Source organism: Hemiscyllium ocellatum, chromosome 15 (genome assembly GCF_020745735.1).
Source record: "Hemiscyllium ocellatum isolate sHemOce1 chromosome 15, sHemOce1.pat.X.cur, whole genome shotgun sequence".
Taxonomy (NCBI): domain Eukaryota; kingdom Metazoa; phylum Chordata; class Chondrichthyes; order Orectolobiformes; family Hemiscylliidae; genus Hemiscyllium; species Hemiscyllium ocellatum.
This window is the reverse complement of record NC_083415.1, coordinates 48024672-48039340: the sequence shown is the minus strand read 5'-3', so window position 1 is coordinate 48039340 and position 14669 is coordinate 48024672. Positions and strand designations below refer to the sequence as shown.

The 14669-nt window shown below is 41.1% G+C and overlaps 1 protein-coding gene across 1 annotated transcript in view; it reads left to right on the top strand.

The window, feature by feature from the left end:
* Nucleotides 1–14669, top strand: part of ntsr1 (neurotensin receptor 1 (high affinity)) — a 51125-nt gene that overhangs the window by 12807 nt on the left and 23649 nt on the right. Inside the window, exon 2 of the mRNA XM_060835923.1 lies at nucleotides 7953–8154. Within this exon, the coding sequence (XP_060691906.1) occupies nucleotides 7953–8154 (202 nt within the window). The remainder of the gene's footprint in view (nucleotides 1–7952; nucleotides 8155–14669) is intronic.

The following is a 14669-nucleotide window of genomic DNA, read 5'->3' as shown; positions in this document are numbered from 1 at the left end:
AGGAGTAATCCTCCTCCACATTGGAAAAAAAACTATCCATGCTATTCACAATCTTATAAACTTCTGTCAGGTCGCCCCTTAACCTCCTGCCTTCCAGTGAAAGCAAACCCAGTCTATCCAACCTTTCTTCACGGCTAAAATCCCCCATACCAGGCAACACCCTGATAAACCTTTTCTGTACCCTCTCCAAAGTATCCACAATCTTCTAATGGTGTGATGACCAGAACCGTATGCAATATTCTAAGCGTGGCCTAAAGTTCTACAAAGCTGCAGTGCAACTTGCCTATTGTTACATTTAATGCCCCTTCCAATGAAGGCAAACTTGCCAGTAGGCCTTTTTAACTACCTGGTCTATCTGCCTTCAGTGACCTATGGACCTGCACACCCAGATCGCTCTGCATATCAATACTCCTAAGGCTTCTGCCATTCGTTACATAAGTTATACCTGTATGTGACCTTTCAAAATGTATCACCTCACATTTTAGATTAGATTAGATTACTTACAGTGTGGAAACAGGCCCTTCGGCCCTACAAGTCCACACCGACCCGCCGAAGCGCAACCCACCCATACCCTTACATTTACCCTTTACCTAACACTACGGGCAATTTAGCATGGCCAATTCACCTGACCCGCACATCTTTGGACTGTGGGAGGAAACCGGAGCACCCGGAGGAAACCCACGCAGACACTGGGAGAACGTGCAAACTCCACACAGTCAGTCACCTGAGTCGGGAATTGAACCCGGGTCTCCGGCGCTGTGAGGCAGCAGTGCTAACCACTGTGCCACAGTGCCGCCCACATCTGGACTAAACTCCATCTGCCATTTTTCTGTCCATGCCTCCAATTGATCTATATTCTGCTTTATTCTCTGACAATCCTCCTCACTAACTGCAACTCCATCAATCTTTGTATTGTCCACAAACTTAATAATTAGACCAGCTACATTTTCCTACAAATCATGTATGTAGCGTGAACAGCAGAGGTCCCAGCACTGATCCCTGTGGAACATCACTGGTTATAACTCTCCGTTCCAAAAATCATCCTTCCACTGCTCCCCTGTGTCTACTATGACTAAGCCAATTCTATCCATCATGCCAGCTCACCTCTGATACCATGTGACTTCACCTTTTGGACCAGTTTGCCATGTCAATAAACTAAATTAAATAAAGTCCATTAAATTAAAAGGCTGAGTTTATTGGTTTGTTATGAGTTCCCTAAAATTGGTGCAGATATTAATTACAGCAATACTTCTTACTTCAAGTACTATATCCTACCAACCTTCACAACTTAGAAATTAGTATATTGTAATTTCCCATAATTAGAATAGCAATGCCTGTGCTATCTATGTTGACTCATTGCACAGACTCCCAACATATTGATCTATTATGTATCATTGATACAACTACAGACTGAGTGTAGCTTGTCTCTACATTAGAACAGGCTGCAGAATTCACACTATGATATTATAAACAAAGAGCAGTGCTATAAATATTTAACAAAGTCATATCATATTCCTGTCACCATTTTGTTAATGGAGCCATTAGCACATTTAAAGTAAATGGATTGGCACTGCTGTTAAAATAACTGAGAGAAGAACCTGTTTTGACCATATATTTTTCAATGATAACATTCTTAAAGCTAATTTATGGTTGTAAACTGCACTCTGTGTATAGATCTGAGCACAAATACATTGTAAGCCAACCATATTGCTCACTTTAAATTCATGCTCCATCACAAATTTGAAATAATACCTTCATTTATTCCAGTTACAATAATTGATGACACCGAAATGATTAAGTTTGAGGTCACATTCTTACCACCAATTGGCATTATTTAAAATTACATTGGCTCACAACTTGGATGGAGATTATACATTTTCTGAGGTCAGGTAGCCATCTAACAATTGCCACTGCAGTGAGAATTGATTTCCATTTCCAGAATGACTTTTAAATTTATAGCTCAAAGCTGCTCTGACTTTTGATTCTTTTTTTGGTCCTTTCTCCTGACAGAGGTAAGAATGCAGGAAATATAGAAACAGAAAAGTTATGAAACAGAAGCAAGACATTCAGCCCATCATCTATGTTCACTTGATAAATAGTTGTCCAGCCCGATACATTTTTGAATTCTCGGTTCTGTAACTAGTCCTGCATATTTTGGAAATTGAAGTATAGAGATAATTTTATATAATATTTCATCACCTCCATCCTTTCAGTGAGTGCATTCCATCACCCTTTGAATGAGAAAAATACATTTTATACAAATTCTCTCTCATTCATTGCCAATTCTTTTAAATCCATGGTCCTTTGTCATTGACCTCTTTGCAAAAGGAAATAGATCCTTACTAACCACTCTACCTAATTTTATATACTTCAATTAAATTCTGCCCCGCTATCTTTCCGACTCTAAGAAACATAACCCAGTCTATTCAATTTCTCCAAAAAGCTGAAATTTCCCATTACTTGAAGTACCTTATAAATCTCTAATGCTATCTTCGCTAGTGCAGTCATATGCTTCCAATAACACAGTGGCTCAGTATTCTGAACTGTGGTCCAACTAGCATTTTACTTAGTTTTATCATAGGCACCCTGCTTTTATATTTTCTGCATCAACTAGTAAACAGAATATCCTGAATGCCATCTTACCACTTTATCTACATGTCTTGTTGCCTCTAATGTATAACACTATGTAAGTAGAAAAATACGGAGGCTCTTGCTAAGATTATACAAAGCACTGGTCAGACCAAACCCGGAATACAGTGAACAGTTTTGGTCTCCTAATCCAAGGAAAGATTGACTGGCATTGGAGGCAGTCTGAGAAGGATCTCAGGTCTGGAGAGATTTTCTAATGAGGAGAGATTGAGTATGTTGATTTTGAATTCATTAGCGTTTAACAGAATGAGAGGAGGTTTTATTGAAACATGCAAGATTCTTAGGGGGCTGACAAGGTAGTTGCAAAGAGGTTTCTTCTAGTGGAAGTAGAAACTAGGAGAGAACCAGATGGCTAATCTCAGACTAAGGAGATGTCCATTTGAGATAGGAAGTGGAGGTGCTGATGTTGGACTAGGGTGGACAAAACTAAAAATAACCTGGTATTCTGTGATTTTTAACATTTAAAACAGAGATTAAAATAACTTTCTTTTCTTAGAAGGTGGTGAATCTGTGGAATTCTTTACTGAAGAGGGCTGTCGAGACTGGTTTATTATGTGTACTCAAGGATGAGATAATGATTCAGGAAATTAAGTGTTATGAGGATAGAGCAGGGAAATGGAATGAAGATGATCAGATCATGATTATACTGAATGGTGTAGAGGACAAGATGGACTGAATGGCCTACTTCTGCTGCTTTATCTTATGTCTAATATTCAATATAACGTATTGAATTCTCCTGAAGAATGCAAGACAAAAAATTTCAATGAAACATCTTCATTTAGCAATACTGAATTTTCATACTACTAATTAGTGCCTCTACTAATTAGTGCCTCTTTGTTGTAAATATGCTAATGCATAACATGCCAACTTGAATATGGAAGTTGTCTATAAACTACATGGTTGCATAGCCATGCAGAATTGGGAATGTGCTGCCCATGGTACATGCAACCAACATTCCCTTTCAGAGGCTCACACACACATCCCCTGTCAACCTTAAAGGGACCTCACACAACAAACAGAGGAAGGGTCTAAGGAAAGATCAATGGACCCAAAACGTTAAGTCTGATTTCTCTACACAGATGCTGCCAAACCTGCTGAGCTTTTGTAGCAATTTCTGTTCCTGTAGCTGTTGTTGAAGCGTTGCTTACTGGTGAATTCACAATCTCCAAGGGCCTTCAGACATGCAGCTGCAGCTGTTAGAGCCTGTATATGATAGATTCACAGCAGGTAGCTTCACAACAGGTGATTAGTTCTAAGGATTCACATACCAAGCAGGACCTCCAACTCTCACACATGAAGGATCAATTTGATAGATAATTGATTTTTTTTAACCAGTGATTCACACTTCAGAACTGCTAGACCTGTTAAATATTTCCAGAACATTTGGTTTTCTTTTGTATCTCAAATCTATATCTTCAAGGTAATTGACCATTTATCACCTGAAAAGAATTTTCAAATGCTTAGTTTACGAAAAACCCTTTTGATTTCAAAACCTTGATTCAATTTCCCTGAAAATTATCTGGGTTAGGAAGAACAAGGCTTATTTTTTTTCCCCTCTACATGACTGAAACCCTTCATTCCTGATGGAGTTTGGCCTTTATTACATAGGAATTGGAGTTTAAAAATAAGGAGGTCTTTATGAACCTGTATTGGGTGTTTGTAGGGCATACCTGGAGTACTGTGTGTAGTTTTGGTTCATGTATTTAAGAAAAAATATGGCTATACTGGCATTAGAGGTAGTTCAAAAGAGATACACTTGATTAATTCTTGGGATGATGGAGTTGACTGATCATGATTCCTAAACATGCTTTAGAGCTTTATTTGTTAGAGTTTAGAGGAATGAGGAGTGATTTATTTTTCAAACATACAAGATTCTGAGGAGCCTTGACAAGGTAAATGTTGAAAAGATGTTTATACCTTGACAAGGTAAATGTTGAAAAGATGGGGGGATTTTCGCATTGGGGGATATTATTACAGAATATGAGGACACTCATTTAGAACTGAGATGGAAAGCAATTTCCCCAGAGGCTCATGATCGTCTGTAATGCTCTGCCCCAAAGAGTTGTGGAGGTTAGGCCGCAAAGTATTTAAAGAGGAGGCAGATTTTTGAAAGGTTGTGGACTTGAGTGCTATGAGGAGCTGTAAGAAAGATGAATTGGAGCCTGGGGGAGATCAGCCATAATCTTATTGCATGGAAGGACAGGTTTAAGGGCTCATGCAGCCTAAGTTTGCTCCGATGGCTTATGATCTTATATTCTTATAATGTCAGTCTAGTAAATCTTTATACCCTTTCTGGGGTTCATTCCTAAAGGTCTGAATTGAACAGCTATTTGCAAAAGTTCAGCATAACATAATGGATTATATATTGCATGTCTCTTTCATTATCCTCCTTTACTTAGATTGAACCTAGACCTTTACAATGCCAAAAACAGCCGTGCAAAAGTATTGCAAAGAATGGTTTCCTAATTTTACCCTGAAGTCTGGCTGTGGTCTGATGAAGATGTGAGCTCTGTTGGAAAGCTCAGTATGATGTGAAAAGCTAATTAACAGCACTTGATATACTTGTTCCATTCATCCGTACCTGCTGACCTTTACCCACCCAATCAATTAACATCATCTGAAATGACACTTCAGGGAAGCATTATCTTTTCTCAATACAATTGCTATGGGTTAATATTTAGAGCCAATTCTCCCGCAATTACCTTAGTTGGCAGTATCAAAAAATTCTGAATTTCAGCTTCTGTTGGCGTGCTGCTTGACTGCCCTTAGTCACAGTGTGACTGGTGCTGATTTAACTCCAGATTTGTGCTTCAAATGTACTGTTATCCCATACTGGATTAAAGACTGAAGTGTTTTACTTAGCTGCCAAGTAAATGGAAGAGTTTCATATCATCCTAAGGGAAGGATTTGAAATCTGATTCCTGTTTGTGAGCTTTGGCAGAATTTTTGTAACATTGGCAATGCTCAAAAGAGTATAGGATAGCTTAAAACAAAATATTTAAGAAAAGAATCACAAGCAATACATGAAGTTAAGATCATTTTAAATAGTTACCTTTACAAATTGTTCACATTTGTCAGCAGATCACTAACCTGCAATGTTAAGATGCCAGACATAAAACATTGTAATGAAAGGTGGCTTGAAAGAGAAATTGAGGCCTGGGCAGATCAACCATGATCTCATACAATGGTAGTACGGGCTTGAGGGACTGAATAGCCTGTTCCTGCTCACATCTTTTCTGTTTATGTTTTAAGTGGCCTAAACCTTGTACTACGACTGTGTCCCTTTAGTCCTAGACCCCTCCCACCCTTACCCATCCTTCCTGCACTTACATTATGGAGCCCTGTAAGAATTTTATATCTTTAATGAAATTTCCTCTCATTTTTTTTCAAAACTGTAGAGAGTATAGGTGCAGCCTTTTCGTCTTTGTCTCATAAGGTGATCCTAATCTCCCAACCTGGTGAACCTTCCTTAAGTTCCCTCAACAACATCTGCATCCTTCTTTGGGTAATGTTATGATCCCTGTTGATGGTAATACTGGACAAATCAAATCCCAGAGTGAAGCTTATCCTTATAGACCAAATAGTTTTACTTTTGTTATTTATTTACAATGGTGTTCAGTCGCTGAATATATTGACAAGAGGGTTCCAATGTATCTTTAATAAAATAAGTTTATTATACAAAGGGAAAAGAACAGTACACGGAGGAATGATAATATTGAAAAATCTTATCATAAACAGTTAAGTGAAAGATTCAGCTCTTTCTCCAGCAATATACTTTACAGACACTGAACCCCAATACAGTATCACTCCTATTTTCACTTTAAAGTTTCGTACTCAACTAGTGAGATCACAAGTATTTCCTTTCAGACCACATTCCTTTCTGTACATTCATCACTGGTCAAAAACAGCTTGTTGAAAAACTTATTTTAGTTAAAAACTTAAGTAGTTTCTCACAAGATCTTTGATAATAACTTGGATTAAGTCACATGCCTTCTTGAAAAGACAAAAGTGAGGACTGCAGATGCTGAAGATTAGAGTCAAGATTAGAGTAGTGCTGAAAAAGCACAGCAGGTCAGGCAGCATCCGAGGAGCAGGAAAATTGACGTTTCCCCAGTTTTGTTAAATGTGATTTCTCTTTCAAATGCTGCTCAAACCTATTATCATTCCAATCAAGGTGAAATAACAGAAACCCAGTTTTTGCTTTGATTAACCAGCCAAGTCATCACCAGAGCTGAACACTGGCAAGCCACTTAGTGTAAACATTCATTGTTCTCAACAGAAGTCAGCCAAAAGGGAACCTGGGCCATGTGTTGAGTGGTTGTCACCTCAATCATATCCATTGAACATGAACTACTGAATATACCACCATAACTACAGATACCTATGTACGACTGGCAAAGCTGTTTGTTCACTGCAGGCGATGGTTTAGGAAGCTGTGATCTCCCCATTGGCAAAGAGTACAGAACGATCAGTTCCAAAGGTCCACCCATCACCCAGCAATAAAAATAGATCAGTAACAACAATTACTGTGGCAACAGCACTTTGCATAGGAGCAAAACTTCCTGAAGAAGGAACATCACCTTAGGAAAAGCAGATACCAGATGAACAGCAAATGGAAGTGCACGTTAGAAGATGTTCTATAAACTATGAATGTACAATGTATGTGCAGAGACTGTCAGAAGTTGAACTGATGAGACATGTGATTCTGTTAATAAATGATCATTTTCCTTGTGGTTAAGTACGCTGGGCAACATATGTCACTTGCAACCGCAAATGATAGCGTGTGCAATGTCTGTACTTTTTTTCTGTGAAAAGTCTAGGAGAATGGTTGGGAACATTTGGAGAAATATAATTGTTGCTTTAAGTATTTAGATCATTTGTCATTGTCATGTAATCTGTACCTCTGCTGCAAGTGCCTTTTGTGAGCAATCTGTGACAAGTATGAAAGACACATCACTTCTAACAGTGGCTGTGCCTTCAGTCATCTTCCTACACCTTTCCGCCTCATTACCTTGCTTTTGTTGTTTAGCATTTTTCTTAAAAAATAACTGTTTGAATTAGTTCTTGATGATCTGACCTTAATATCTCCTTATGTGTTTTGGTGTCATATTTTGTTTTAAAATGCTCCTATAAAGCACCTTGAGTAATTTCATTATGCTAAAGACACTATATAAATATAAGCTGTTATTGTAACAGCTTGGAACACACCCCATCAATTTTCAGGGTCATTTCAAAGCTATATTGCTGATTATTGCAGCCTTTTTTTTCTATTTTCTAATTACACCCATTTGTCTTATTTGTAGGTGAATGCATTTCTCTCCTTTGTTATACCCATGGTAATCATTTCAGTCCTGAATACAATCATCGCCAATCAGCTAATAGCGATGTTCAAACAAGCAGCTCAAGATGGCCAGATGTGCACAATTGAGGGAAGGCAAACCGTGCTAAGCATTTCAGTGGAGCCAAGCCGTGTCCAGTCTCTCCGACATGGAGTTAAAGTTCTCCGTATGTATCAACCTTACATTATTTACTTATGTTATGAATAATGCATCCTTTAGTAAAGAATTCTTTTGTGCAAAAACTGTCTTCATCCATATGACTCTGACATTACGTGACCAGTGGAGACTGTTTGTGTCTAATTTGATGTGAGCTGTGAGCCACACCTACAAATGTCATTGATAGTTTCCTTGCAATATTCTGTTGACCAACCATTGTACTTCCAACAGAGGTTGGTGCCTACCTCAGATCCAGCCATGAGTCTGAGACACACAGTATTACCAAGTCCTCACTGATTTTCTGCTTCAATTATGACATCTATCAGAACAAGTTTTTGCCAATATGGAACTAAATAAAGGTTCAAACTGGCTCTGTAAAAGCAGAGAGCAAAATCAAATTAGAATATATAACATCGCTGTTAACTCAATTTTATAAACTGTCAGCTGCATCAGCATAGAGGAAGTTTCATGACCTAAAGAGGGAAGGAATCACAAACCGATGAGTTGCATTAACAGACGAAGCCTATTCCCATTTTTAATTAGAAAATTAAAAAGCTATGGATCAGGAGAAACGCTCTCTTAACCAGAATACAGCATTTTTGGCGTTGGAGTTTGGAGCAGACAAGTGGTAAAGGTGAAGAGAAAGGAAGATTGGAATGTTCAGTCAGTCACTGAGATAAATAAAAATTCCGCAGGCCTTGCATGCCTGTTTGGGAATGTTAGCCGAGACTCACCGTTCATATTGGGGCCTCATAAAGAGTTTCTATTCTTTATTGAAGCCTGACCAATATTTACCAATGAGACGGCATCTCTCCAGTTGTGACGCAGTTAATTTTTATGTGATGATATCCTTCCAAACCATCAATGATAACTCCATCACTTCATTGCTGCATCTATAAGTGACAGCAGACTTGCTTGCGATCAGAAATGTTTCTGTCACTTCCCCAGTGTGAAGGAAGCAACAACAAATGAGTGTAAAAGGAAAATAGTTGATGCTGGAAATCTGAAGCAAGCACATACAGAGATGGAGAACCTCGTCAGATCTGGTAGCATCTGTTGGGGGAGAAACAGAGTAAACATTTGAAGTCTGATGTGACTCTTCTTCAGAACTGAATGCCTGCTATGGTTCTTCTTCAGAACAGGGAAATATTCCTTTAATAAGATTCAATACTTCCACTTGCACAGGTCCAAAATGATGGCACTAGAGCATTTGTAAGGTCTTTGCATAGTAATGCTATTGCATATATATTTAGGAATGGCTGTGTTCAATTAATGTGAAGATGGCATCAGTCTACATACAGAATAATGCAAATTAATGGGTAAGAATTTGCCAGCAATAAATTTGTGACAGCTTACAGTGGCACCTTTAATGAATGAAGCAGTTAGACTGTATAGCTAGCGGTTTTGAGTAAGCCTTGATTGCCGCAAAATATAGTCCTTCACTTCAGGAGGCGACATCAACAATCTGCTGGGGTTAACTGACAGCAACCATTTCAAATCTGACATAGTTCCTTTCCGTTGTGTACAAAGGAATCATTACTGCATGTTTGGTTCAGTCATGGATTGCAGATTGTGAAATCTTGCAGGTTCATCATCTGGAAGTGAAAATGACCACAGCCACAATGACACTGTCTGCCGTATTGGTAAAAGGTACTTAACTCACTGTCACTGGCCTCAGGTTTTCTTGTAGGATGACACAGAGGCCACAGACCTCCTGCATGAGATTCACTGCCGATAAAGGCACTGTGTTGAGAGATGTCGGCAAAGCTAACCTTTCACCTTGTAGGCCTTCAGCTGAGTCCAGTGCCTTCTTTTATGACCTGCCTTGTGTTCAATCTCCTCTGTTACTTCCAGCAGCATGTGGCTACATTGTATGTGCTGCAGCTCATCTTCTTTGCAGTTGCTGGCCCTCCCTCTATTGCCACAGCCCTCCTCATATTTTTAAATGCCTGAGGATTTCTGCCCTGAACACCCTTTGAGACACACAGTCCCAAAGACCACCAGTGTGGATAATTTAATCCAACCTGTACTCAGAGTCAAAAGTCTCTAGTCCTGGCAATGTCCATATGAATCATCTCTGTGCTCTCTCTAGTGTAGTCACATTTTTCCTGCAGTGCAGTGACCAGAACTGCAGGCGGCAATCCAGCAGTAACCTAACCAATATTTTACACATACCAGCATAATCTCTCAGCTCTCGTATGTTATGCATCGGACAACACAAGTAGGCATCCTATATGCATCCATGCCCAGCCACGTGCTGTCTGTATACCCACATTAAAGCATCTATGGGTATGGATCTAAGGCCTCTTGGTTCCTCTGTATTTATTACTGATCCCACTCTGCATTCACTGTTATTCCCAGATGCAATATCTCATATAGCTCGATTTAGTCATCCAACTGGCTTGTCTCCTGAAGGAAAGGACTGGAGGCTGCTTATCCAAACCGAATCAGCAGCATTAGCCATGTGTCAACATAAAACTCTGTCTATGGCTGACAGAAGACTTACTATTTTTACTCCCTTTATTGCTGAGTTCATCTTAATTTCACACCTCCATGACTTCCTCCTTTGTGCACTCACCTCCTCTGAACTGATGAGTTGCAGACATGGCTTTGAATTTAATGGCAGTGATGTTGTCCATGACAGCAGTCCCAATTCCTTCGTCTCCGCCGCATCTGCTCCCAGGAGGACCAGTTCCAACACCGCACAGCCCAGATGGCCTCCTTCTTCAAGGACCTCAGATTCCCCCCAGACGTGATCGACGATGCCCTCCACCGCATCTCCTCCACTTCTCGCTCCTCCGCCCTTGAGCCCCGCTCCTCCAACCGCCACCAAGACAGAACCCCACTGGTTCTCACCTACCACCCCACCAACCACCGCATACAACGTATCATCCGCCGTCATTTCCGCCACCTCCAAACGGACCCCACCACCAAGGATATATTTCCCTCCCCTCCCCTATCAGCGTTCCGCAAGGACCACTCCCTTCGTGACTCCCTCGTCAGATCCACACCCCCACCAACCCAACCTCCACCCCCAGCACCTTCCCCTGCAACCGCAGGAAATGTAAAACTTGCGCCCACACCTCCACACTCACTTCCCTCCAAGGCCCCAAGGGATCCTTCCATATCCGCCACAAGTTCACCTGTACCTCCACACACATCATCTATTGCATCCGCTGCACCCGATGTGGCCTCCTCTATATTGGGGAGACAGGCCGCTTACTTGCGGAACGCTTCAGAGAACACCTCAGGGCCGCCCGGACCAACCAACCCAACCACCCGTGGCTCAACACTTTAACTCTCCCTCCCACTCCACCGAGGACATGCAGGTCCTTGGACTCCTCCACCGGCAGAACATAACTTCACGACGGCTGGAGGAGGAGCGCCTCATCTTCCGCCTGGGAACCCTCCAACCACAAGGTATGAATTCAGATTTCTCCAGTTTCCTCATTTCCCCTCCCCCCACCTTGTCTCAGTCGGTTCCCTCAACTCAGCACCGCCCTCCTTACTGACCTCTCCGCCCCCACCCCACTCCGGCCTATCACCCTCACCTTGACATCCTTCCACCTATCCCACCTCCATCGCCCCTCCCCCAAGTCCCTCCTCCCTACCTTTTATCTTAGCCTGCTTGGCTACTCTCTCTCATTCCTGATGAAGGGCTTATGCTCGAAACGTCGAATTCCCTATTCCTGAGATGCTGCCTAACCTGCTGTGGTTTAACCAGCAACACATTTTCAGCTGTGATCTCCAGCATCTGCAGACCTCATTTTTTACATGACAGCAGTCCAGAAAGCCATGTCAATTCTGCCATAGCTAGTTCTGGGAGTTGCAACACAATTTTGTGCTTATCCGGCAATTAACTGCCTGATGCTTGGATATCTGTCCCTTTGGGAAAGAATATTTTGCCTCTAAAGGCTGTCGGATAGTCAGAGGTACAGCACTGGTCATAGCAGAAAGAGGTCCTTAATTAACCGGTCAAAAGTTTCAACTGGCCTTTGGAAGTGAAGGATGTTCTTGATTTCCCCAACCCCCTACTGGATCATGAGGAGCTAGGAAGGTGACAGGCACCCTTTGGCTGCCTAAACCCCCACTGTCCTCAGAGGATGGATTACTCCCACATATATGACTTGTGAGATAAGGCTAAGGAATGACTGTACACACCAAAAGGCTATTACCTTAATGATTGTAATTGCACCTCAGGGATATAGGATCTCCTCTATTTCATTCCTTATTCATTCTGGCAAAGATGAAAAGAAATGGCAACATTCTGTGATGCCAGCCTGATGGCATTTTGTATAAATTGCTGCTGAACGAACTTTCATCACCCTGAGAAAATTCCAGATAGTTTATATAAATAGTGAGTGGGCAAAAATTCAGCAGATGGAAGGTCATGTGGGAAATTGTGAAGTTGTTCATTTTGCCAAGAAGAACGACAAAGCAGGGTATTACTTATGGAGGAGAAAGTGAGGACTGCAGATGCTGGAGATCAGAGCTGAAAATGTGTTGCTGGAAAAGCGCAGCAGGTCAGGCAGCATCCAAGGATTAGGAGAAGGGCTTCCTGAAGAAGGGCTCATGCCCGAAATATCGATTCTCCTGCTCCTTGGATGCTGCCTGACCTGCTGCGCTTTTCCAGCAACACATTTTCAGCTATTACTTATGGAGACTGATTGTGGAATTCTAAGATGCAAAGGGATTTAGGTGTTCCAGTGCATTAGACTTAAGATCTTTATGTTAGGTAAAGCATGTAATAAAGAAGAGTGATGAGGAGCTGTCCTTTTTATGAGAGGAATTGAACATAAAAGTAATGATGTTATTCTTCAATGCCTAGAGGGCATTGGTGAGACCACATCTTGAATACTGTGTGCAGTTTTGATTTCCATATTTATGGAAGTATGTAAATACATTGGAGGTAGTTATGAAGAGGTTTACTAGATTAATACCTGGAAGAAATGAGTTGAATTATAACGATAAATTGGACAGGCTTGTTCCAGTAAAGGCTGACTTGATTGAAGTGCATAAAATCATGAATGGTCATTACAAGGTGGAAGTGGAAAGGATGTTTCTTTGTGTGGGTCTAGGACTAGAGGGCGCTGTTTTGAAATTAGGGTTTTCATTCTCAAGACAGAGATGAGGAGAATATTTTTTCTCTGAGGATTGGGTAACTTTGGAACTCTGTGCCACAAAAGCCAGCAGAGGCTGTTTGTTGAATATTTTTAAGACAGAAATGGATAGATTTTTGTTAAGCAGGGGAAGCTAAGGCTATTTGAGATAGATGGAAAACATGGAATTCAAAATACGGATCAGCCACATCCTTATTGAATAGCGAAGTTGTCTTGTGGAGCTAAATGGCCTTTTTCTGCTTGTGTTTTGTATGTAAGTACGTTGTCTCTTTCATTACAGTTCAAAATTCAGAAATTGGCAGATATGTCACTAATACCAGTACTGTGTGACAACTTCTCATTTAACATGGGAAAAAAGTCATATGTTTCAACAGTTGTCAGTAACAACACTGGCATCTGCCTGACAATGTGGAAAATTGCCCAGTTATGTCCTGTACATAAACAGCAGGGCAAATCCAACTTGGCCAATTAATACCCCATCAGAATACTCTCCTTCATCAGTAAAGTAATGGAAGGTGTCATCAACAGTGCTATCCAGCAACACTTGCTCAGCAATAACCCTCTCAATGATGCCCAGTTTGTGCTCATCAGGGCTACTCAGCTCCTGACCTCATTACAGCCTTGATTCAAACATGGACAAAAGAGCTGAATTCCAGAGGGGAGGTGAGAGCGACTGCCTTTGACATCAAGACCACATTCAACTGAATATGGCATCAAGGAGCCTGAGCAAAACTAGAATCAATGGATATCATGGAGAAAACTCTCCACTTGTTGGAGCCACACATGGCATATAGGAAGACGATTGTGATTGCTGGAAGTCAGTCATCTCAGCTCCAGGACATCTCTGCAGGAATTCCTCAAGGTAGTGGCCTCAGCCCAACCATCTTTAACTACTTCATCAATGACCTTCCCTTCATCATAAGGTCAGAAGAGGAGATGTTTGCCAATGATTGCACAATGTTCAACCATATTTGTGACGCCTCAGATACTGAAGCAGTCCATGTTCAAATACAACAATAGCTGCACAATATCCAGGCTTGGGCTGACAAGTGGCATGTCACCTAAATGGCAGGCAATGACCATCTCCAATTAGAGACAATCTAACACCATCTCCTGACATTCAATGGTGTTGCAATCAATGAATGTCTTTCTATCAATAAACGTGGGGTTACCATTGACTAGAAACTTAACTGGACTTCCACATAAATATAATGGCTACAAGGGCAAGTCAAAGGCTGGTGAGTAACTCATCTCCTGACTCCCCAAAGCTTGTCCATCATCTACTAGAAGTGTGATGGAATATTCCCCATTTTTGTGGATGGACGCAGTTCCAACAACTCTCAAGACGCTTGACACATTGCAGGGCAAAGTAGCCCAATTGATTGGCACATCCACAAACATCCAT